Source organism: Nyctereutes procyonoides, unplaced genomic scaffold (genome assembly GCF_905146905.1).
Source record: "Nyctereutes procyonoides isolate TBG_1078 unplaced genomic scaffold, NYPRO_anot_genome, whole genome shotgun sequence".
NCBI classification, from domain to species: domain Eukaryota; kingdom Metazoa; phylum Chordata; class Mammalia; order Carnivora; family Canidae; genus Nyctereutes; species Nyctereutes procyonoides.
In genome coordinates, this window is record NW_026575131.1 from 58,109,266 (window position 1) to 58,132,344 (window position 23,079).

The following is a 23,079-nucleotide window of genomic DNA, read 5'->3' on the forward strand; positions in this document are numbered from 1 at the left end:
TGACCGCAGGACAGTGTCGTGCTGTGGCACGTAGGTGGGTGCGGAGAAGCCCCGGACCGGCCCGCCCCTGCCGCCCTCCCCCCACCCGTCCGACCCGCAGGGGCCTGTCCTGACGCTGCCATCCGACCCCAAATCCAGGCGACTGTGAGTGAAGCTGCGAGGCCTGGGTGACAGCTCGACGCAGGACCCGGCGGTGCTGTGGCCGCAGGGGGGCTGCACGGGGGCCGCCTGGGCCTGGTGGTCAGCCCACCCCGAGGTCCTGCGGGGTGGCCCCGGGCTGCCAACAGCTGTCCCGCCCCAGGCAGCAGTTAACCCAGCAGCTCCCTTGTGACCGGACCCCAGATCCCTGTAGGGGCCCCCTCAATCTCCCTGGGCACTGGGGGTCACGGGCACGCGCCGCTGCAGGTGTCCCGGGGCCACGCCCCCCAGGGCCTGCTGGCACCCGGTTCTCCGCAGCCCTTCGGGGAGGCCAAGGACAGGCTGCTTCTCTAGCTTCTCATAAAGTCGTTTTATTTAGATTCCAAACAAACCAAAGCAGAGAGAAGAGGTGACCACAAGTGAATCCGTCCACACGCGAGCTGGGGGCCGTCTCTGGCTCCAGCTGCAGGCGCTGCAGACAGGCGGGGCCCAGGGCCCCCAGGCCCCGCCACCCCGCCTGGCGGGCTCCGAGGGACGGGGCGAGGCAGGCGGCCCCTGGGAAGCAGAGGACCCAGGACACACGCGGGAAGGGAGGGCGACACCCGAAAGGAGACCCCCCAAGGGCCGGGCAGCGTCCCTCCCGCGCGGCAGTCTCGGCGCCACACAGTCCGGGCCTGCTGAGGTAAAATCTGTAAGTTTATTCTCGGGGTCGCGGTGTCAGGACTCCTCGTTGCCGGAGTCGTCCTCGTCATCCCCGAAGCAGCTGTCGGCCTCGGCCTCGGCCTCGCCGTCCTCGTAGTAGTCGTCGTAGAAGAGGTCCGAGCCCTCGTCGGGCGCGGGGGCCTTGGTCTTCACACAGTACTCGGCCAGCGTGGTGGGCACCTTCACGCCGTCCCGCTCCGCGTCCACCTTGGTCCCCAGGACCTGCTTCCTGCAGGAGACGCGCCGGCGGGTTAGGCTGTGCCCCACGGGCTCCTCCCCGGGAGCCCAGCCCGACGCCAAGGCAGGGGCCAGCAGGGCAGCACGCAGGGCCACAGGGCCGTGGGCCCGGAGCACACGACACGCTTCTGCACGACGCTCAGCGCACCAGCCACAACACCCCACCTGACGCGGCGCCAAGAGCGTGGTCACCGGGGCGACGGGATTAGGGCTTCAGCCTGAACTTGCTGCTCCTGTGTTCAGGGCCTGCCCCAGCGTAGCGCCCGCCACACGAGGAGGGACGGAGGGACGGAGGGACAGGTAGACGGGGTGGACAGGGCAACAGGTAGATGTGATGGACAGAGAGATGGGTGGACAGAGAGACAGGTGGACGGGGTGGATGGAGGGACAGGTAGGCGAGGTGTACAGACGAATAGGTGGATGGGATGGACAGGAAGACAGTGGACAGATGGGTGGACAGGTGGACGGGGTGGCGCAGACCAGCAGCACCAACACGAGGAGAACGGGCCGGAGGACGCCGAGGCTCCCCCCACGCGCTGCTCTCCCGCGGACCCGCCCGGCGCCGCTCTGGAGGCGGCAGCGTCCCCACCTGGAGCCCAGCGGCCCCACGCGAATCGCCCCCGGGACAGACACCCGGCACCGACGACCCACTGACGCACCCTCTCTCGATCCGCGGGCCGGCCACGCGGGGGGCGGGCAGGAGCAGCCCCGCAGCCTCCCTCACGTGGGCGCCTGCGAGCTGGCCCACAGGGAGTCTTGAGGATAAAAACAGTCTGGTTTTAATTTTGGTGCCACGTGGGAGGTGGCTGGGAAAAGAACTGGGGCGAGGCGCGGGCCGCGTGGGCAGGACCCCCCAGGTGCCGTGACCCCACAGGTCCCACACGCAGCCCCCGAGGTCGCAGAGCTCCTCCCGGAGGGGGCCGGCACCCCGCAGCACCCGGCCCTGCCTTCCACACCCACACGCTGCGCCCGCCCAGCATCGGGGGCCAGCCTTCCCGGGACCAGGGGTGGGGGGCGCACGGAACGTGGGAAGGGGCTGCCGGCATGTGCACGGATCACCCTGGGGCCGCGTGTGTGTGGTCTGGGGGTGAAACACGCTCAGCTCACACGAGCAATACTGCAGAGATCGTTCACGAGACCCGGCTCACACCAAACACCCCTGAACCCACAAAAATGGGCCGGACCCATGGATGTGATTTCACTCTGACCAGAGAGAACAAAAACCAACAGAAAAGCGGACAAGAAGTCCCCCAGCTGCACCCCGCGGGGCCCAGGGGCTCGGGAGGCCGCAGGACGCCATCCCCAGGGAGCCCGTGCGGCTCTGGACAGCGCCCAGTGACTGGAGGGGGGCCCGTGCGTGAGGCCCGAGGGCAGCGTGACAGCCGCGGAAGGCCCCGGGTACATGGCGGGCGTTGCTGGGGGGTGCGGGGATCTGGAAGGCCACGCAGGACGGCACCCGGGGGGCGACCCAGTAAGATCACGGGGCTTCCTTGCCGTGACTCCTCGAGCACACGTTTCTCTGTCACAAGCGCGTCACCTTCTCAGCCACGTGAGCTCCTGCAGCTCCACCTGCGTGAACCCTGCCAATCAGCGCACGGCCGCGGTTCTGACCACGCAGGTCCCGTGGCTCCAACCCCTCGTCCCAGAAGTGCTGCGGAGCCACTGACAAGCCCCCGGGGCCTCACAGACAGGCCGCGGCTCGCTCCCTCGGGCCTCCGGACGCACACCCGGGTTGTGGCCAGTGGTTGGCAAAGCGAAGCTGTTCTGAACATTCACTTGGGTAGCGGTGGGGACACTGCCCGTTTCCCTTGAGTAAATGCTAAGACCTCGATCCGTGGGGTCGTAACGCAGGCGCAAGCACGCCTTGCTTGTCTTCCTAGGTAGAAGCTAAAGCAGGAACTGGAAGATTTCGTGAACGACCTCACGAAGGGTTAAGCCCGGCAGGAAAGAGTCCGTAAACCCGCTTCCGAGGTGACAATGGACAATGGACAATGGACACAGGGAAGTCACACAACCCGGCAGCACGGGGGAGGGAGAGAATGAGGTCAAGCCGCCCTGGGGCCTACGCAGGCGGCTCACGCGTCCACCCAGGGCCAGCCGGGCCCTCACTGCGTTCCGACCCCGTCCAGACCCGCAGAGCGTTCGCTCCGTAAGGGAGCTCTGGAGCTCTCCCAGGGATGTTCGCCTCTTTGTTCCCGGGGGTGGGGGGGGCACTGAACACGAGCACGGCGGCGGGGGGGGGATCAGCTCTGGCCAACCTACACCCCGCGCTGCTGCGGATACAGGAGCAGGAGGGACTTCTACACACACGTGGAGAGCGCCTCCCGCCCAAGAGAGAGCATGAGCACGACGCTGAGGACGGGAGCCAGTGCTGGGGGTGAGCAGTCACGGCCACACTCACGCAGGCGGCCTCGCGGCCGAGGGCCAGGGACGGAGGCGACCACGAGGACGGCCCCGTCTCGCTCCGGAGCCAAGGAGCCCCGGTAAGACCTGCTTCAAGCTCAGTGGTGGAGGCTCGGGGGCTCGTGTACACGCCCGTCAGGCCCGCGCATGGTGCAGACCACGTAGCTGTGCTCGCAGATACCGCGTCACACGTGGTGGACACACGGCCCCCGCGCCTGCGTGATGGGGGCACCTGGCGACCTGAGACAGGTCACACGCGTTTCCTTAAGAAGAGTGGGGCGGGGGCCACAGAGACCAGGGGAAAGAGGAAGGACCCGTGCGTGGCTTGGGCCTGGCTGGCTGCTCCCCGGCACCGCCGTCCCCGTGCCTCACCTGATGATGTCCGTGTACTCCCGGTCCTTGCCTTTGCTCTCTTTCCATTTCCTGTACATCACAGAGGCGTCCACGTTGGCCGGGGAGAAGGTGTTCGGTTCGTTGAGGAGCGAGATGACGCTCAGGAGGATGGTCCTGGGGGCGTGGGGGGAACAGGTGCAGGGCGCTCTCTGGCCTGGCCACACACCTCGGGCCACGGCATTTGTGGGCACAGCCGGAGCCCGGCTCGCAAGCTACCCCCAGGCCCAAGCGTCCCTGGCGAGCTCCCAGACACCCTGAAGCCAGCCCAGAGGCCCCCGACCCACAGCCCCACAAGCGACATTTGCCTGGACTTCTCACTGCTACGGGCTTTTGTCTCAGGCCCCGAGGACAGCAGGGGCAGACGTGCGGGCAGCTGAAGCGAGGACCACCTGCGTCGCCCACGTCCCCGCCCCCCAGACATCCTGCAGGCCAGTGGGTCCCTCTGTGACACCAGCATCTGCCACGGCTCGGGCTGGACCCAGACATGCAGGCCGGGAGGCAGGGAGGCCCGGCCACTCGGTGAGCGGCTCAGCCCTGAGACACAGGGGACCGGGCTCTGTGGGGGACGGAGGGAGGGGACCCCCCTGGGGAAAGGTGGAGGGACCGAGGGAGCCAGAGCGGACTCGAGATTCCCAGTGACTGACTGTTCCTGATGGTGGACGGGCCAGGGGGCTTCAGGAAATGAGGTCAGGCCTGCGAGCTGGCCCAGGGGTCTTTGGGGCCCCCCGCATCGCGGCGGGAGGCGAGCCAGGGCAGATCGGACGGTACCGCAGGGAGTCGTGGCCCTGTCCTCCCGCGTCCGCGCCCCAGGACTGGCCGGGCCTGAGGGAGCCCCACAGGGGCAGGGGTCCATCTGCTGAGCAACCCCTCACACAGGGCCCGGTCCACTCTCACCTGACGTTCTGGGTGGGGTTCCACCGCTCTGAGGGCAGCTCCCCGCTCTGGGGGTCATCGACTGGGGGGTGGAGGATGGAGATGCACACGTCCCCCGTCTGTGGGGACAGGACGGAGGGATCAGGGTCCACACCGCTCACCGCTCGGCAGGCAGCGCAGCGTGTCCCCCGACAGGGAGGCTGCAGGGCACGCGGTGGACTCACCTCGTAGATGTTGGGGTGCCACATCTTGGTCAGGAACCGGAAAGCCGGCGGGGAGTAGGGATAGTCGATGGGGAACTTGAGGCGTGCCTGGGAGGGCAGAGCGCAGGAGCTCAGCCAGTGCCGCCCACGGCCCTGGGGGCCCCCAGCCCAGGGCCGCAGACCAGGGTGTGAGCCGGGACAGACGCCCCCGCCCGGAGGCTGCCTGGACCCCGCCTGCCGCATGCGCCCCCCGCAGGCCCCAGGACTACTCCGGGTCCACCGAGCTGATCCGGGCCCCACCCCGCGGCTGGGAACAGGTCTCAGGCCGTGCTCAGCCCGGGCCCGTGGGAGGGACGCGTGGCCAGGCCCCAGGGAGCAGGGCGGGCTCGGGCCGGCACACGGCTCCGGCTGGCAGGGCCCTGGGAGCTGTGCACCCCCGCACGGTGGTGGACTCCTCGGCCTCAGTTTCCAGGTTGTGGGGAAGACTAAAATAGACGTGTGTTCACTCAGCAATCACTCCCGACACCTCTGTGGGCCGGGCCCTGTGGGAGGAGATGAGTCAGCGCTGGACAGACGGGCTCTCTGCCCACAAGTGTCCATCACGGGGGTGCCAGGAAGGCAGACAGGAAGGTCACGGGGCAGACTGGGGAGGGCCACCTGCCCAGGTGACACACTGCTCAGGCCTCAGCAGGTAAAGAAGCCGCGTTGGCTTGTTTGAGCCCCAGGCCCAGACGTGGGGAGGCCTGGCCCCGGATCCTGGCGGAGCTCCAGGCTGGCAGGGGCGAGCCAGTGAGCTGGGAGCCAAAGCTGGGCACGTGTGCGGCAACTCCCCCAGGCCCGAATTTGGAAAGTCACCTTCCTGGGCAGGGGGCACTCGGGGCATTTGGGGGAAGTCCCTCTGCTCTGGGGTGACCGTGCTGAGGCCCAGGAGGCAGGCAGCTGGCTGGGGACTGCAGAGCACTCCTGGAACTCAGAACCTGCCCTAAGAGTTTCCAGTGATGGCCCTTGGGGCGGGGGGGGGGGGGCTCCCTGGCACCAAGCACCCACGGAGTCAAGCATCCCCCGGGGAGACTGCACCACTGAGCAAGCTCAGGCTCAGAGAAGGAAAGTCCCCTGCTGAGGACGCCCGGCGATAAGCCGGGAGGAGGCCTCTGAACTGCCCGTCTCTGGCACCCCGAGGCTCACGGAGGAGGCTCAGGAGGCTGGGCTGGCAGCAGGGCGCTGGGGGAAGCGGCTGGAAGTGACGGTGGTACTGCCCCGCGCTTCCCCAGCTCCGCTCCCGCCCGGTCGCACCTGCACGAGGACCACACTGGGTGTGGGGCCCAGGCTGGCCTCCTGCAGGACAGGGCCTGTGGCAGACGTGCTGGAAATCTGGAAATCTGGCCGTGGCCCAGCTCCAGTCCCTTCTTCTCAAGTGGGATGACCCCTCCCCCCCCCCAAAGCCAGCCTGGAGGATCTACCCAGAATCCCTTGCAACCAGTTAACCGGCAAAAGTCAGGAGCCCGAAGCCCGAGCCCTTTCCCTCCAGCTCTGCAGCCTCACCCAGGGGCCCGGCCTGCTGAGGGCCGCTGCGAGGGCCCGGCTGCGGGAGCCCTCGCCCTTGCAGCCCGGAGCAGACAGCAGGAGGTTGGCGAGGGCCCGGGATGCGCTACTAGGTGGCCAACCCCAAATCCGTGCCCTGCGTGCCAGCGGGGGCCGGGCTCCCCGAGCCGAGCGGAAGCTGGCCCAGGGCTGTCCCCGCTCACGCCCCCCCCCCCCCGTCCCACTGCAGCACCACGGTGGGGTGCTCGCAACTCGGGAGTCGCCCCAGCTGGCCAGGCTGCTCCCTGACGGCGGCCGAGCAGCAGCTGAAACATCAGCTGAAAGTGCAAACACAGACGTGTGCCCCGGAGCGGCGGCCGCCCCTCCCCCACCGCCTGGCTTCTGCTCCCCACCCTGCCCGGGGCAGGGCCGGGCCGGGCGGGCCGGGCCGGGCAGGGCGCGCAGGCTCCCGAGCAGGGAGGGTCCTGGGCCGGCCTGGGCCGAGGGCTCGCTCGCCACCGCCCGGCAGGGAGACCCCTGGGCCCGCCTCTGGCTCGCGAGCGGCCCTGCAACCTGAGAAGCGTCCTCCGGCCCGTCCGGGCTCCGATGGCGAGGTCAGCGGGCCGCCTGGGGCCTGGCTCCAGTCCTTTGTCACACCAGGGGAAACGCGGCCAGGGCCGGGCGCGGCGGCCCTCCCGGCTCCCGGCTCCCGGCTCCAGGCGGCGGGGCGGGGCGGGGCGGGGCGGGGCGGGCCGGCGGGGGCGGGGCGGGCCGGCGGGGGGCGCGGCTCACCTTGAAGTAGCCGCCCTCGTAGTAGGTGTTGGGGGGCCCGAAGATGGCCACCTCCCAGTTGTACAGGTCGCCCTCGTCCACCAGGGTCACCCGGAAGCCCTCCACCGGCTCCTCCTGCAGCCCCTTGAGCTCCAGCAGCAGCGCCTTCTGCGAGCTGGGCACCAGCGGCCGGGCCATGGCGGCGGCGGCGGGGCCCGGGGTCGGGGGCGCGCGGGGCCGCGGGGCCGCGGCGGGGGCGCGGGACGGGCCGGGCCGCGCGCCGGCCGGGGGGACGCCGGGGCCGCCGCCGCCGCCTTCCTCCTCCTCCTCCTCCTCGCCGCCGCCGCCGCCGCCGCCGCCGCCGCCGCCGCCCGGGACCCCGGGGCGCTCCACTCGCTCTGGCGCCGCCGCCCGCCCGGCGCTCGCCTCCGCCTGGCCCGCGCGCCCCGCCCCGCGCTGCGCGTGCGCGCCGCCTCCGGCCCCCCGACCGCGCCTGCGCGCCGCGGCGGGGCCCGCACTGAGCCTGCGCGCCCGCCCGCGGGGCACGCCGGGAAGTGGAGTCCCCGCCCCCGGCCCGCCGAGCGCGCAGGCGCGACCGCCGGGAGGGGACGGGGGGGAGGGGAGGCCAAGCGCGCAGGCGCCCGGGCGCTTCCGACCCCCGGGAGGCCGCCGCCGCCGCCGCCGCCCGCCGCTCGGACGAGCACCCCGGACGTCTGTGCGCGGGGAGGCGGGCAGGGCTGGGCTGCGTCGGCCCGGCACGCGCCGCGGGGCTTTTGGGGTCTTTTCTATGACGTCCCAGCGCGGGGCGGGGCCGGGGCGGGGTCGCCTGGCCCGGGCGGGGCGGAGCAGGTGGCTTCGCGGAAGGGGAGGAGCGGCGGGCGGGCGCGGGGGGCGGTGCCTCAGTTTCCCGTCCGGGGAGCGGAGCGCGGGGCCGAGCTGGGGGCGGGGTTAGTCCCCACCGCGCCGGGCGCACACCTGGACGCACACCTGGACGCACACCTGCGCGCACACCTGGCCCCGGCCTCCATCCTCCACGCCCTCAGGGACCCAGAGGGTGGGCGTGGCGCTGTGCCCGCAGCCTCGCCGGCAGGTGTCGGGGGCAGGCCCCAGACCAGCACCTGTGCTGCGAGCCCCTCCTCCAGGTGCCCCAACACCTGCCACCCCTCCCCCCACGCCCCCCGCCGTCGCCCAGGCGAGGACACACAGGGAGCCTTGTCTGGGGCAAGGGAAGCAGCATTTCGTCTAGAGGAGAGGGACAGAGGACGGGAGGAAGAGCCCCGGGCCCGGCAGCGGCTTCCGGCGGCTGCCCCAAGGCGGGGACCCCGACGTTCCCATCCGCAGAGTGGGCAGCCGCCGCCCTGCACCCCGGGCCGCCTGGCTCCGTGCCCCTGGCCAAGGGTTCCCTGGCCCTCGTTCTGTGCCCGCGGCGCCCATGTCAGCAGCGGCATGGAGCAGCTTGCCAGTAAATAGTAATTAGAAGTAATCACGATTCTTGCAAATCCAGATCCCAGGATCTCCCGATGGAAGCCCCGCTCCCCCACGAAGCATGGGTGGGGGGGCTGGTTCTGGAGATGTAAAGGGACGTACTGGTTTGGGGCCGCTCCAGCAGGTGCCACGAGGGGCGTCACACCCCCCCCCCAGGGACGCCGGCTCCCGGCTCTGAGGCCTCCAGGGTTTGTGCCCACCGCACCTCCGTCTCCTGTGGGGGCGTCCCACTCTTCGTCTGTGACGTTCGAATTGGACTGAGCCCCGAGCCCCGGCCGTAGGGACGGGTCACCCAGGCAGAGCCGCGGCCGTGTGGTCCAGGAACAGCACGTGGCTCAGCCATCTGACGAGGGAGCTCTGGGGCTTCTGAGAAGGCCGCCCCCCGTGGCTGAGCCGGGAGGACCTGGGCCTGGAGTCGGGGGGTGGGGCACCTCGTCAGCTCAAGCGCCACACATGGAGTTGGCACTCGGGGAGCCTGAGCCGATGGGCAAGGCAGTGCCGGTGACCCCGCGCGTGCCCCCGAGGCGGGCCGGCTGACCTTCCCTGCACACTCCACATGTGCAAGCTGATCAGTTCCTTTTTTTTTTTTTTTTTAGTATTTTATTTATTTATTCCTGAGAGACACCCCCAGAGAGAGAGGCAGAGCCACAGGCAGAGGGAGAAGCAGGCTCCCTGCGGGGAGCCCGACGCAGGACTCGATCCCGGGACTCCGGGGTCACGGCCTGGGCGGAAGGACCCCACAACTGTCAGAGGATTGGCGTGAATGGTTTAAGGCACTAAGCGTGTGGAGATTTGTCCCGACAGCCGTAGGAATTGAACACGCATCTATGAGCTTCGGATTGTTCCACTGCGAAGCTGACTGACTCGCGACCTACGTGCTGAGGATACGGCAGTGACCAGAGGTGCCCACGCCTCCCCCTTGGGGAAGTGGGACGTTGGTCACAAACCAGCCGGTGGACACCCAGCAGCAGGAGCTGCGACAGCACAAGGCGAGCGCTAGCGGTGGGGGCTTTACCCAGATGGTGTCCGGGGAGGGGAGCGAGGATCGGGCCTTGAGGTCCCCAGGAGCGTGTGAGGGATGGAGGGGGAGGTGCACAGAGGCCCTGACGTGGGGACGAGCTGCCGCAGGAGAACCCGACGTGCCTGGGGGCAGAGCGAGGCCGCGCGAGGGGCCGGGGGTCCCCGGGTCAGCCCAGCACGGGCTCTGGGCTCGGGGCCTGTGACAGAACCGCTGCAGGCCAGGTCCTCCCGGCTCAGCCACCTCAAAAAACGTCCCCGGGCTGCATCTCATCGGCCACCGCCGGGTCACCTGCAGCTATCACCCCGAGGACGGGGCGGTGAGATGAAGCTGTGGACAGCAGCCAGCGGGACGGGGGCATCCCCCCAACCCTCGGCCCTGGGAGGCCTGGGCGCTGCCGTGGGGCCTGGGATGTGCTTGGGGTGTCCCTGGAAGACGCGGTAGGCGGCTGGCCCTCCAGGGCAGGGCCGGGGACCCACGCCATGAATTTGAGAATCCCGGATGTCCGGGCAGTAATTGAAGCCGAGGAGGATGCACAGGGGCAGCCGGGAGGCCCCGGAGCCCAGGTGAGAGGAGGAGGCTTCAGGGTGGAGGTGGGGAGGGGGAGGTCCAGGCCAGGTAAGGAGGTCCCGTCCGCCCCAGGGACCGTCGGCTGGCAGAGGTCAAGCCGGGTCACGACACACGGGGATATCTGGACCCAGGCACGGTGGCGCCGCCACGATATCTGGACCCAGGCACGGTGGCGCCGCCACGAGGCCGCGGTCCTGGCTCCCGCCTGAGGCAGGGGGCTGCCCTGTGCCCCCCGGGGCCCCTCGTCCAGCACCTGGGGCACCGGGATCGGTGGGCCCAGCGTGCAGGTGGCGAGGTGGGTGGGGACCCGCGACAGCTGACCTTCCAGGGACCTAGCGCTGCACAATAAACGGGCCAACGACTTTGTGGCTGAAAACAAGGATCGTGTAGCTCGTGAACCTGGTCACCGGGTCACAACACGGCTGCGCAGTCCTGAACACCGGGGGCGGGGCAGGGGGCAGGTGCCACCTCTGTGACCCGGCTGTGGAAATGACGTCGCGTCACACAGCCACTGAAATTCACGCAGATGCCACCTATTGATCTGCCTTTGGTGGTGGGGCGGAAAGTTCTGGGCCAGCGTTTGGGAGCAGAAATGGTGCCGTGGGCGTTTTTGGAAAACGCACAGTCAGCAGCCACAAGTCACCGGTTCCCTGATGGGCTGCCCTGTGCCGGGAAGCGGGGACCTGGTGCTCCTGGCCCCCCGTGGCACGCGGGAGGGCTTCAACTCTGCCCACGGGGTCGCCCCGGCAGAGCAGGGCTGTCCTGGTCCCTGAGCCTGATGCGATCAGGGGCTGGGAGTCTGACCCCGGCCGCCCTCCCTGCCCGCGGTTCCCTGCACAGAAGCAGCCCCTGGGGTGGGGGGGACGCCCAGTGGGCAGTGGGCTCTGGACGGGCCGGCGCAGGTGGGGGTGGCGTGTGGGTTCTGAGCAGGCCCTGCACCTCGACTTCCCCATCTGCAAAGCCTGGGTAGCCAGTCGCTTCCTCAGAGGGCAGGTGGCCCCACAGGGCTCGCAGGCGCCTGCTGCTCCCCCGTCACCCCGTTGTCCTCCTCCTCCAACAGCTGGGAAGCTGAGGCCCGGGGCACTTCACCGGGCACCCGGGAGCCAACCGCTTCCACAAAGCCGAGTTCGGGGGCGCCCCGGCGTGTGCAAGCCGCGAGCCCAACCCCAGGCAGCACCGGGGCGAGCTGGACGGGCCGGGGTGGGGGTGAGGGGGGCACACACACTGCGCTTGACCTTGGCCTGGGAACAGATTTTATTACCAGCGGGAGGAGAGGCCTTTGTGGGGGTGGGGGTGCCCACTTCCTGGGACCCGAGGCCCCCCGACGGGGCTGGGGCGCGATGTCAGGGTTGAAGGGGGTGGGGGGCTCCCTGCCCGGCCCCTGCCCGCGGGCATACCCCAGTCCCAGACCCGCATCAGCGACCTGCGGCTGCGACCTCGCTGTGGGTGCGGGAGGGGGCGGCGAGGTGTGCGGGCTCAGGCCACGGGCTTGACCTTGGCGATGAAGAGGGCGGCGGCCTTCTCCAGGAACTCCTCCCGCGTCATCGGGGAGCTGGGCCGCCGGGCCACCAGGGCGCGGTCCATGGCCAGCGCCAGGCTGTCGGGGCCCAGGCGCGAGCCAGCCTCCAGGTAGCGGGCAGGCACCGGGGCCCCGTCGCTGGCCTGCAGGGCCCCCTCCAGCGTGTCCAGCACAGCCTGGCCCACCCGGCGGTCAGCCACAGCCAGGGCCGGGTCCTCCAGCAGCCGGTACAGGGCGCTGGCCCGCGCCACGAACTCCAGGAGCACGAAGCAGGTGAGCATGCCGGCGCGGAAGACGTCCAGCGGCACGGCCTCGTGGTCCCGGCACTGGATCTTGTGCAGCAGGGGGGCCACGACCTCCTCGGGAGCCTCCCCGTCCCGGCAGATGCGCTTGAGCAGCTCGCTGTAGGTGCGCCCGTCCAGCCCCGGCTTCTTCTTGCGCCCGCTGGCGCTCAGGCACTCATAGGCCACGCTGACGTTGTTGTTGAAGGCTGTCCTGCGGGAGGGCGGGAGCGTTGGGCCAGCGGCGGGGCCCGGCGGCCCCTGGCTCACTCGCCCGCCCGCCTGCCGCCCCGAGTCCTGTCCCCTTCTATCTCCCTCCGAGAACCGGGCGTGGTCAGGCCCCAGGGCCTTGGCACCGGCTGCGTCCTTTGCCCACAGCGCCCTCCCCCGGTCTCCCCGCGGCTCCTGCAGCTCCTCTGAGTCCTTGCTCAGGGGTCGCCCTGCGGGGCCCCCACCCCTGCCTGATGACACAGCTTCATTTGTTTCCGGACGTCAGCCCAGGAGCCCACATCAGGGTGTACGGGTCGGCCCCCGCGGCCCCCAGCGCCCAGAACGCCGCCTGGTACACGGCTGGTGCTCCGTGCGCACCGCCGAGGCCGCCCGCTGCTCCCCCTGGGCCCCCCCCGGCCCGCACCCCGCGGAAATCGGGCCCAACAGTTTTATCAGCAGCTGCCCGCGTCCACCCGCTGACCCGCCGCTGCTGCCGCCTTTCGGGCTGCGACAGGCTGAGCCACGACACCGGCAGTACGACCCGTTGTCTGCTGACCTGAGGCCCCTCGACCCGACCCACGCGGGCTGTGCTAGGAGCTTCGGGAGCTGCCTCGCGCCCTGCGGCCCAGCTGCCCCCCGCTCCCTGCACAGGCAGGTGGGGAGGCTCAGGGCGGCTCACCTGGGGTCCCAGCGCCAGGGGTCCCAGCAGAGGCACGGGCGCCCCCAGCTCAGCCCCGCGGGGAGGCATGTGTGGCTCGGTGCACCCCCTGCGTGACCCGCACAGCATCTGGGCTCCCCGTGGGGGGACCTGCTCACGTGGAGGTTGTGCGCCCCCAGGAGCCCTGAGGGTCAGAGCCCATTACAGGGGGAAACCGAGGCCCGGCAGTACCGGAGCTGCAGGGGGGCTCCTAGCTGGGGCTCTTCTCCATCCGCGTGGCCACAGACCCTTTCCCCCTCGCTCACTGGCCCTGACGCTGTACCGGGCGCCTGCGAAGCGCGAGGGTGGCACCCGACTGGTGTCCCAGTCCCACGGGCTCACCCTGCATCGCCCTGCATCACGGGGGTGGCCACCCCACCTCCTAGTGGTCCCGCGAGCCCCGAAGCCCCTGCGGCAGGAGCGGGAAGGACGATGACGCGGACACGGCGCTCCCCCTGCTGTCACCGACCAATGGCCGCTGACGACGCCGGCCCTGCAGCCGGAAATGGCAGCGGTCACAGATTCTAGCTTCGGGGCCGGGGACGGCCTGTGCCCTGGAGGCTCGCACACCTGGGCCTCCGTCCCGCCTGGCGTCCCAGGGTCACGGGCGTGCCCCCCACGGCGCTGCCCACCTGCCTGGTGTGGGGGCGACAGGTGAGCAGGAGGTGAGGGGGCACCCGCAGGTGGGGAAGAGCCTGTGACCCGCTCCGCCAAGACGCGGGGCTGGAGGCCTCCTGTGCGCCCTGCCGAGGCCAGCGTGGGAGCCCGAGCAGCGTGGTCCGCGCCCCGGTGCCAGGCCTGGTCAACCCGCGGCCTGTCAGGGCCGCTGAGGTCTCAGAGCTGTTTGTCGCTGCCCTGGTGCAGCTGTCCCGACGGGATGGTGGCCTGGGACCTGCCGCCTGCCCCCCCCAGCACCCGGGCTGCCTGCCACCGGCTCTCCTGAGCCAGTCCCGGGGGCACCCAGCGCCCCCCATGAGCACCTGGCCCACCCGGACCTGCACCTGGGTCCTGGTCGCCGTCCCCGGCTCTCGTCCTCATCCCTGCCTTGCAGGGTTCCCGTGAGGACAGGACGGAAGTTGTGCCCAGGACTTACGACGGTGCCCGGCCCGGGGGTGACCCCGTGACCAGGGCTGGAGGACCCCGCAGGCGTAGTCCCACCCCGGGTGGGCGCAGGATCCTGAGGGTGACACCAGCCTCCAGCCCCCGCCGCGCGGCTGCACCTCCCCGCGGCCACCAGGGGGCGCCCACTCTGCGGGACGCGGGCTCCGGGACCAGGCTTCCCGGAGAGGCAGGGCCGGTCGGAGCACCCACAGCACCCACAGGTCAGCCTTTGCTTAAACGACACGTGTGTGCGAGCACGTGTGGAACGTTCCACGGGGACACACGGAACCTCTTCGCTGTAGGCCGGGGGCTCCTGGGGGGTGACTGACCCAGGGCCGCCTGGGGACATCTGGGGCACGTCTGGTTGGCGTCACCGGGCGGATGGAGGCCGGGGGTGTGGGTCAGCACCCCGCAGCGTCCAGGACAGCCCGGCCCGGAGACCAAGCGAAGGCAGCTGGACGTGCTGGGGCCCGTCGCCAGGTTCCCAGGTCACGGGGCCCGCGGAGCAGCTCAGAGGTCCAGATCTGCCCCCACCCTGCCCTGCCTGGCACGCCGCCCGCAGCCAGTCACGTGAACACCGTTCTCATGCCCTTGGGGCCTGGAGGCTGGCAGGGGGTGGCCGAGGGGCCCCTGGAGGCCGGCGCTTCTGCTCTGGCGCCACACAGGAAGGGGGTTTGGGGAGTTCTCCCCAGGTCTCTCGTGCTGAGGGGCCCTCAAGGACGGCCCCGCTCACCATCGGGGGCAGCTGCCCAGCCTCAGGGGAAGGGGACGGGTCTGGCCTGGCTTCTGCCTTTGGCCCGTCGGGCTGGGCTCAGGGGCTCCCGACGGTGACCCGGTCTTCCGAGTTAGCCACTGGCTCTGTCTCCAGGGAGACCAGGTGAGCCTAGGGGCTCAGGCGCGTCTGCCTCCAGCGCTGGCCACTCCCCACGTCCACCCCCGCCCCCGCCTGCCGTGCCCCTGCAGCCCCGAGGTGCCCCCAGCGGCTCCAACACCCCTGCAGGGCAGTGCACAGAGGCCCCCACGATGCACGTCTATCTGGAACCTGCGAGGGCCACCGTATTGGAAACAGGGTCTTGGCAGATGCAGTCAGTTCGCGACCTGGACGTGAGATGCGGTGGCGCTCAATTCAATTGTGCTTAGGAGAGAAAGAGACCGGAGACTCAGAGGAGGACACCGATGGGCACTGGCGGGATGTGGCCACAAGCCAAGGATAACTGGGGCCCAGGAGCTGGAACAGGCAGGAGGACCCCCGCCCCCCCAGCCTCCGGGGGGAGCGCAGCCCTGACGCTGACCCTTGATCTCAGACTTCCGGCCTCCAGGACTGTGAGAGAATAAATTTATGTGGGTTTTTTTTTTGTTTTTAGATTTTATTAAGTCACCTCTACACCCAATGTGGGGCTTAAACGTACAACCCTGAGATCAAGAGTCACAGGATCTACCGACCGAGCCGGTCGGGCACCTCAAGTTTCTGTTGTTTTAAGCCACCAAGTTCGTGGTGGTTTGTTAGGGCAGCCACAGGACACGAATACAGCTCTCCTGGCCCTAAACCCAAGGTACTCCTCAGCCCTCGGACGTGGGCCACTGGACACGGGAGTGCCGCCAGCCCACCAGGTGCCTCTGCGGGACTTAGGGAAACCCTCAGGAAGCCTCCACAGGAGTACCCTCGTTGGGACTGGCTACAGGTGAGTGACTCGCGCAGTGCTTCACCTGCACGACGGTACGTGGCGGCCCTACCGCGGATGACTTTTCCCCTTTGTAAGATGTCCCGGGATGCCATTGTCTGCTGGTTCCCCCTTCCCATCCGGTTGGCCTGATCATGGTTTTCTGTGGGTTTTCCGAGGCTGGGACTCCTCAGGGTTGGGTCCTGGGCTCCTGTCCGTTCTCCTGAGGCTTCCACGACCTCTCCCAGCTGGACAACCTGCTGTCCATCCCCCAGCCGCCCGACGTGAGTCCCCGAGCAACCCTGAGAACGTCCCCCAACCAGTGGCCTCCCCTCTCTGTGGACGGCCCCGCGGACTACCTAGGAGTGCTCTGCACACCTCCTTCCCACCGTCGCCCCTGCAAGCCTCAGATGGCCTGCAGAGCGCGTGGGTGCTCTGCTCAGACTCCCACCCTCCGCCCCCCTTCCCACACGGGATCACTCCCCAGCGTCACTGGTCGTGCCTCTCACAGGTGGGCAGGCGCGGAAGCACGAGGGAACCCCCTGCCGGCCAGGTTTCCTCTCCCTTCCTGGGTGCTCCTGGGGGCGCACGTGGCTGCCTGCCTCGGGTTCTCCTTCTAGGGACCCCAGCCCCCAGCCAAGGCCCAGCCCACCCGCACTGTCACGACCTCACCTGGTGGATGCTGCAAGCCGAAAAGCTTCCCCTCAACCACCTGATGGGGGCCGACCGCTCAACACCTATTCCTCAAGCACGATCCGTGGGCTCAGAACTGCTGGGCGGGAGGGTGGCGGTGCCATCCCCTCCAGGGCACCATGGCAGCCTGGGGGCCCGCGCACCTGCCCGCTCCTCTCCCTGTGCCTGAAGCACGGCCCTGCCCACTGGGAGCTGCCTCCGGGGGCCTGGGGGTCCCGGCTGTTCAGTCTCCACTGCCCCGCCCTGGAAACATCCACTTCTGGCTTGATGGACGGGGACGCCATGACGCTAGTACGAAGGCATCTAGGAGAAACCCCGAGTGGGAGGCCTCGCTCCGAGGCTTTGGATCCTCTCTGGGCCGGTGGTTTCTAGGAGTGGTGGGGGCGGCAGGGGGAACTGCGCCTGCGGAAGGGCGTCTCGGAGACCAGCGGCCAGAGCTCCCGGCGCCGCCCCCACGCCCCCAGCCCCGCAGTCCGCGTCCAGCGCCCGCGGAGCCCAGCGCACCAGTGTCCGGCGAGCAGCTCGGGGGGGGGGGGGGGGGGGGGGGGGGGGTGGGGGCGGGGGCTCCGCGTCCGCAGCCCCAGGCCCCGCCCCGTGATCCGCCCCGGCCCCGCCCCAGCGCCCGGCCCCGCCCCTGCCCCGCTCCCAGCGCCCCCAGTCACAGCCCGGCCCCGCCTCCAGCGCTCCGGCCCCGCCCCCGCCCCGCACTCCAGTCCCCAGGGCCCCGGCCCCGCCCCCAGTCCCCGCCTCGCCTCCAGTCCCCAGCGCCCCGCCCAGGCCCCGCCCCAAACGCCCAGGCCCGCCCCCAGCGCTCCGGCCCCGGCCCCGCCCCGCACTCCAGTCCCCAGGGCCCCCGGCCCCGCCCCCAGTCCCCCGCCTCGCCCTCCAGTCCCCAGCGCCCCGCCCAGGCCCCGCCCCAAATGCCCAGGCCCCGCCCCCAGCGCTCCGCCCAGGCCCCGCCCCTAGCGCTCCGGCCCCGCCCCCGCCCCGCCCTCCAGTCCCCAGCGCCCCCAGCCCCGCCCTCTGCCGCGCCCCCAGCGCCCCCAGTCTCGGTCCGGCCCCGCCTCCAGCGCTCCGGCCCCGCCCTCCAGTCCTCAGGGCCCCCGGCCCAGTCCCCAGCGCTCCGCCCCGGCCCCGCCCCCAGCGGCCCCGGCCCGGCCCCGCCCGCCCCGCACCTCTGGGAGTGGTGAGCCAGGCGGAGGTGCCACAGCGCGCGGCCCAGGCGCTGCTGCTGCAGCAGGAGCTGACCCGGGGGCTCCCCGGCGCCGCCGTTTGCAGGCGAGCGCAGGCCCATGTTCTCGAAGTAGTGCGCCAGGAAGGCGATCGGCTCCTCGGGCCGCGCCTCCAGCACCTTCAGCAGGGCCGCGCGCAGCATCTCCGTCACGCCGACCTGCCGCAGGAAGTCCTCCTCGCTGTCGGACGGTGCTGCTGTTCGGGACACCGCCGGCCGGCCGCTGTCCGTGAAACTGGCCGCCGGAGCCACCGCCGGCCGCCGCTTCTCCACCGCCGCCATCTTCGCTGAGGGCAGCGGGACCGGAAGTGCCGTTGAGGCTTACAGTGCGTGGCGCCTCGCGGCGGCCATCTTGGTTGAGGGCAGAGGGCCCCCGGATCGGGCTGGAAGACTGGCAAAAATAACTAGACCGTGCCACTTGCCACCGCCCGCCCCCTACGCCCCCAAGTTCTGATCGCCCGTCTGCTTCCGGGGTCCTCCGCGTGTGCTGGTTAGCCTGCCAGGCCTGGGCCCGGAACCGGAATTTTGCCAGACTCCAAAATGGCTCTCTAGGAAGGGCACGGTTTCTGGCCTGAAGCCGGGTTGCTCGCCATCTTGGTAGCGGGCGAGTCCTTCATTAGCATGGTCCCCTAGCAACCGGTCTCCTTGGTTGTCAGGGACGCCCCGCGGATAGTGCCAGCGGCGCACTGAGCGTCGGCCCAGCGCGGCCTCCGGTCAGCCTCGTCCCGTCTCCGTCTGAGCGTCTGCACCCCCAGCCCTCGGTGGGCCGCCGGATTCCCGGCCTCTGCCCCGCCCGTCCGACCCCAGGCCGCCCCGACAGGGAGAAGGTTCCCTTTAGCGGGCACCTGCGTGGCGTCAGGCCCCGGCGTGCCAGCCCCGGGCCGAGGCACGGCGCCCCCCACCCCCCAGGCGGAGCCCCTGCCCGGTCCCATCCTCGGGTGCCGGGCGCGGCATCCCATCCCGGTAACGCACAGAAGCACTGAGGCCGGGGCGCGTGCTCTTTATTCTCCAGCTCTGCACCCCTGGGAGCGGGCCGGCGGGTCGGGGCCTGGCGGGCTCCCTGCCGCGGGCCCCAGCCCTGCCCTCTGGGCGCCGGGGGTGGGGGGGGCGGGCGGTTCCGGGGGCGCAGTCGGGCGGGGCGGTGGTCACCGGGCGGGCCTGCAGCGCTTCCGCAGGCGGTAGGCGAGGAGCGCCAGGAGGAGCAGCCCCAGCACCAAGCTGCCCGTCCACAGGGCTGGGGGCGCTGGCGGGGAGCCTGGGGAAGGAAGCAGGGGCCCTGAGCACCTCTTTGCAGGGACGGGGGCGGGGAGAGCTCAGCAGCCTCTGCTGGGGGCTCCCGCATTTGCTGAGCTCCTGAGGTTTTAGGAAGGACCTTTGAGGGGTGCAAACCCGCGGGGATGGCAAAGGACTTGGGGGCGAAAGGCGCAGAGGACCTCGCGTTTTGGAGACGGAGCTGGGGGGGGGGAGGAAGAACGTAAATGTAAACTGTCTCCTTCTTATTAACAAACGTGGCTACTAGAACACTTGAAGCCGCCGGAGGGGCTGTGTCCTACTTGTACTCCCGGGGCCTTTGTAGGCTGTAAAGCTGTCGGGGTGCTGGGAAATCCAGAGGCCCCGAGATGCACAGCCCTCGCGGTGCCCCCGGACGGGACGGGGGACCGAGGCTGGGCAGGCCCCTTCCTTGAGGCTCCCACCCACCCCACCCCCCCGGAACTCACAGACTTCCGCGACCAGGTACAGGCTGGCCATCTGTCCCCCTGGGTCCAGGCGACACTGGAACCAGCCTTCAGGGCCGCACCCTGCCCGGGGCACGCTCAGCCAAGCCTGGGCCCCGGCCTCCCACCTCTGGTAGGCCTCCAGCCCCCCGGGCGCCTGCGTCCAGCCCACAGCCACCCCGGGGCCGCAGGCCGCCTCACACAGCAGCTCCAGACCCCCTGCTGCGGGTGACTGGTGGATCTTGGGGCGGCAGGGCCTGGCGGAGCTGTTCCCGGCCGGGGGTGCAGGACTCTCGGAGCTGCGGGTGGAGCTCAGCTCTAGGGTGGCCTCGGGGGAGGTCGTGCTGGGGGGCTCCCGGGAGGTCAGGCTGCGCAGGACTGGAAAACAGAGCGCATCCCACCGTGAAAGATCTTTCAAACCCGGTGGCCCCTCTGCGTGCCCTCCCGCCGCCCCTCTTGGCCCCCCACCCCCTCCCAGCACCCTGGGAGCTCCCTCGCTCCATCTGCACCCCCGCCAGCCCCCGGTGCGTTAACGGGGACTTCAGGGCACCTGGGGAGAGGTTGCCCGAGGCTCCATGACGTGGACGAGGCCCGTCCCACGTTAGACACGTTTGCTAAGTTAGTAGCGTCAGACGGGAACTGGGCACCTACAGTGTTCTCGGCCCCACGTGAAGGGTTTTCATCCGTCTATTCAGCAAGTATTTATTGTGCGCCTACTATGTGCTGGGCACCGTGGTTCCCCCTGCCCGCCCACCCACCCAGAACAAACACCTACTACGTGCTGGGCACTGTTTTAGCCGCTGGGGGGACACAGCCGTGAACAAGACATACTCCTTTCTCAGTGAAGCCAGCAGTAGGGGATGCAGACGATGGAAATAAAGGGAGCAGGAGGGGCCCCTGGGGGCTCAGCGGTGGAGCGTCTGCCTCTGGCCCAGGGTGTGACCCCGGAGTCCCGGGATCGAGTCCCGCATTGGCCTCCCTACAGGGAGCCCGCTTCTCCCTCTGCCTGTGTCTCTGCCTCTCCATGTGTTTCTCACGGATAAATAAATAAAATCTTTGAAAAAAAAATGGGAAATGCAGGATGCCAGATATTGAAAAAAGGTGTTAAAAAACATACAGTAGGAGAAAGTGCTCATGTGCGCGTGTGCACGTGTGTGTACACACACACATGGAAGCGGCAGGAAGGATAGTTTGGCCCTTTAGATAGGTCAGGAGAAGCCTCACTGGGAGGGCGACCTGAGGAAGGTGAGTGAGGGAGCAAAGCAGAGAGCTGGGACGTGCATTCCCGGTGGAGGGTGGAGCATGGGTAAAGGTCCTGGGGCAGGACTGTGCCTGGCCTGTTGGAGCAGCAGCTGGGAGGCCATGTGTCTAGAGAAGAGTGATGGGTGGAGAGGAAGGAGGTGAGGACAGGTGGTTCAGGGCTCTGTGGACATAGGAGGAGGGAGGTGGGAGCCCTGGAGGCCTGTGGGCAAAGAAGGACGGGGTCGTAGGGAGCCTGTCCCAGGGTCGCGCTCAGTAAACCTGTGAGGAGTATCACCCTGGAGGTGGGAGGACTGTGGTCCGTCCACGGAGGGGCTGGGGCGAGGGGTGGAGCCAGCAGTCCAGGGGGCCCCTGGGCACCGCCGATCAAGGCTCGGAGGAGCCGAGGGACACTGACTGCAGGCTGCCCGGAACCGCAAAGACTCACCTGGAATAGCCCGCTGGTGACTCAGCTGCACGCCGGGCAGCGTCATGGTTGCCCGGCAGTGGAGGGCGGGTGGGGTGGGGGTGTCCAGGGAGGGCACCAGCCAGCGCCCCGTCACCCGGAACAGCAGGTCCTCCCCCTGCTGTGGCTCCTCCTCCACCTCCCGGCTCAGGGCCTCCCCCAGCTCCCGGTCCCCCAGGAGCAGGGACAAGGAGAGGGCCTCGGGGCTGGCAGGTGTGACGTTGTGGGCCGTGCAGGCCACCTCCCGGTCCTGCATTGCCACCAGGGCCACTGGGGACACAGTCAGCTGGTCTGGGAATGCTGTGGACAGAGGGTTGGAGGCGGGTGGGCTGAGCCCCCAGGGTCAGCAGTGGGCCCTGAGGAGGGGGCTTGTGGGTGGGGCCCAGGCGAGAGCAGGGACCTGGGGTCGGGGGAGGACCCAGCGGCCACAGCTTGTGTGTCTAGGAGGTCAAGGGCCCGAGGGGGCTGGAGCAGAAAGGGGGGGCTCAGGTGGCTGGAGGGGCTGAGGGCAGCAGGGAATGGATGGGGCTCTGGGGCCAGGGCGCAGGGTGGGCAATCTGGGAAGACTCCCAGGAAGAGGCGGTATTGGGACCGAGGTAGGCAGGGCTGCCGGCAGCGAGCAGGGGGGGAGCGCACCGAACACCAGCAGCTGCACAGTCCGCTGGAGGGTGAGGTTCCCGCAGGAGCCCACGCACACGTGGGTGCCGGCCGCCGACAGCGACGCATTGTGCACGGAGAGGACGCTGCTGCCTCCGTCCGACCGCACGGAGCCCAGGCTGGTGTCCAGGCCCCGCCACTGCACCGACGGGGCCCTGCGGTCGGCGCACGACAGCCGGCAGGTGAGCTGCCGCGAGCCGCCCAAGGACACGGCCACCACGGAGTCTGGGGGCTCCACCTCCAGCGGCCCACCTGTCGGCAGACGCGCGCTCAGCCCCGCCCTCCCACCAGCCTCGGACCCCCCTCAGACCCCCGCTGCAGACCCCCCGCTGCAGACCCCTGCTACCCCGACTTGGGATCCCCGACCTTGGACCCTCAACCTTGATGCCCAGCCTCAGACCCCTACCCTGGACCCCCAGACCCAGACGCCCCCCACTCCCCTACCCTGGACCCCCAGCCTCGGCACCCCAACTGCAGACCTGCACCTCGGACCTGCCCGAGTGCCTCCCCGCCGTCGCCTGCATCCCCCAAGGCCCCCCGGGGACTCCTCCACCCTGAGCCTCGCCCTGCCCAGCGGAGCCCCCGGCCCCGCTCACCCCGGCCTCGCTGGAGGAGCCCCAGGAAGACAGGCAGCAGGAGGGCGAGGCCCCGCTCCATCCTCGGCCCTCTGTCCTCCGACCGCCCGACGACACGCCTTAAATAGTGGTGCCCCCCCCCACTGCTCCCCGGGGCTTTCCCCAGGGGCTTTCCCACCCTCACCCCGACCCCCCCCCCCCCCCGCGACTGAGAGGCAGGGGCTGGGGGCCCGAGCTGGCGGGGACCCTGCGTGGAGGTCAGGACAGACGGGGCGGGAAGGAATGCGCAGACGCACAGACAGGAAGACTGGAAGATGGGGGGGTGAGGGGGACGGGGCGGGGGGGCCAGGTCCACGCCTCGGGGAAATCAGCAGCAGGCCCGGGGCTGGCGCCACCTGCACCTCCCGCCTCCCGACGGCCTCCGCCTGGCGGCCCTGAGCGGCTGGGGGGCAGGTTCTCCTGGGCTGGGCCTCCCCCACCCGTGAGGGTCCCTGGGGGTGTCACCTGCCGGTGAGGGTCCCTGGGAGTGGGAACCTCGGGGTGAGGGCCTTGTGGGGATGGTGGGGGTCTTTCTGTTAGAGGTGAGGGTCTCCTGGGTGACGGAGATGAGACGCTTCACCCCCTTGTCTGAGCCTGTCTGTCCTCTGGGGTGCAGGTTGGGGAGCGGGAACGGGGAGGGGGCCGTTGCCCTCAGGGGAGGCCTGGGAGGGATCTGGCCAC

General features: G+C 70.0%; 3 protein-coding genes across 3 annotated transcripts; all 3 read right to left on the bottom strand.

The window, feature by feature from the left end:
* Positions 1-493: 493 nt before the first annotated feature.
* On the bottom strand, positions 494-7,495 carry CDC34 (cell division cycle 34, ubiqiutin conjugating enzyme). Its single transcript, XM_055343604.1, has 5 exons — positions 7,263-7,495; positions 4,971-5,057; positions 4,768-4,865; positions 3,853-3,987; positions 494-1,069 (listed from the first exon to the last, which is right to left on the bottom strand). Exons 1-5 carry the CDS (start codon positions 7,437-7,439, stop codon positions 856-858), a joined length of 711 nt encoding a protein of 236 aa, XP_055199579.1. The 5' UTR covers positions 7,440-7,495; the 3' UTR covers positions 494-855.
* A 4,054-nt stretch (positions 7,496-11,549) lies between these two features.
* Positions 11,550-18,758, bottom strand: TPGS1 (tubulin polyglutamylase complex subunit 1). The gene is made up of 2 exons (XM_055344879.1): positions 17,652-18,758; positions 11,550-12,328 (listed from the first exon to the last, which is right to left on the bottom strand). The coding sequence occupies exons 1-2, from the start codon at positions 17,987-17,989 to the stop codon at positions 11,791-11,793; spliced, it is 876 nt and encodes a 291-aa protein (XP_055200854.1). The 5' UTR covers positions 17,990-18,758; the 3' UTR covers positions 11,550-11,790.
* Positions 18,759-18,852: 94 nt separating this feature from the next.
* Positions 18,853-22,441, bottom strand: MADCAM1 (mucosal vascular addressin cell adhesion molecule 1). The gene is made up of 5 exons (XM_055344270.1): positions 22,381-22,441; positions 21,764-22,036; positions 21,110-21,427; positions 19,426-19,800; positions 18,853-18,962 (listed from the first exon to the last, which is right to left on the bottom strand). The coding sequence occupies exons 1-5, from the start codon at positions 22,439-22,441 to the stop codon at positions 18,853-18,855; spliced, it is 1,137 nt and encodes a 378-aa protein (XP_055200245.1).
* Between the last annotated feature and the right edge of the window lie 638 nt (positions 22,442-23,079).

Coding starts and splice junctions, on each gene's coding strand:
- MADCAM1 (XM_055344270.1), bottom strand. CDS start 22,441: ATGGAGCGGGGCCTCGCCCTCCTGCTGCCTGTCTTCCTGGGGCTCCTC. Junction 21,428..21,763: donor TGTGCAGCTGCTGGTGTTCG/GTGCGCTCCCCC, acceptor CTCTGTCCACAG/CATTCCCAGACCAGCTGACT. Junction 19,801..21,109: donor TCACCAGCGGGCTATTCCAG/GTGAGTCTTTGC, acceptor TCTGTTTTCCAG/TCCTGCGCAGCCTGACCTCC.
- CDC34 (XM_055343604.1), bottom strand. CDS start 7,439: ATGGCCCGGCCGCTGGTGCCCAGCTCGCAGAAGGCGCTGCTGCTGGAG. Junction 5,058..7,262: donor ACGAGGGCGGCTACTTCAAG/GTGAGCCGCGCC, acceptor CTGCCCTCCCAG/GCACGCCTCAAGTTCCCCAT. Junction 1,070..3,852: donor GAGTACACGGACATCATCAG/GTGAGGCACGGG, acceptor CGTCTCCTGCAG/GAAGCAGGTCCTGGGGACCA.
- TPGS1 (XM_055344879.1), bottom strand. CDS start 17,989: ATGGCGGCGGTGGAGAAGCGGCGGCCGGCGGTGGCTCCGGCGGCCAGT. Junction 12,329..17,651: donor CTGGCTCACCACTCCCAGAG/GTGCGGGGCGGG, acceptor GCCCTCCCGCAG/GACAGCCTTCAACAACAACG.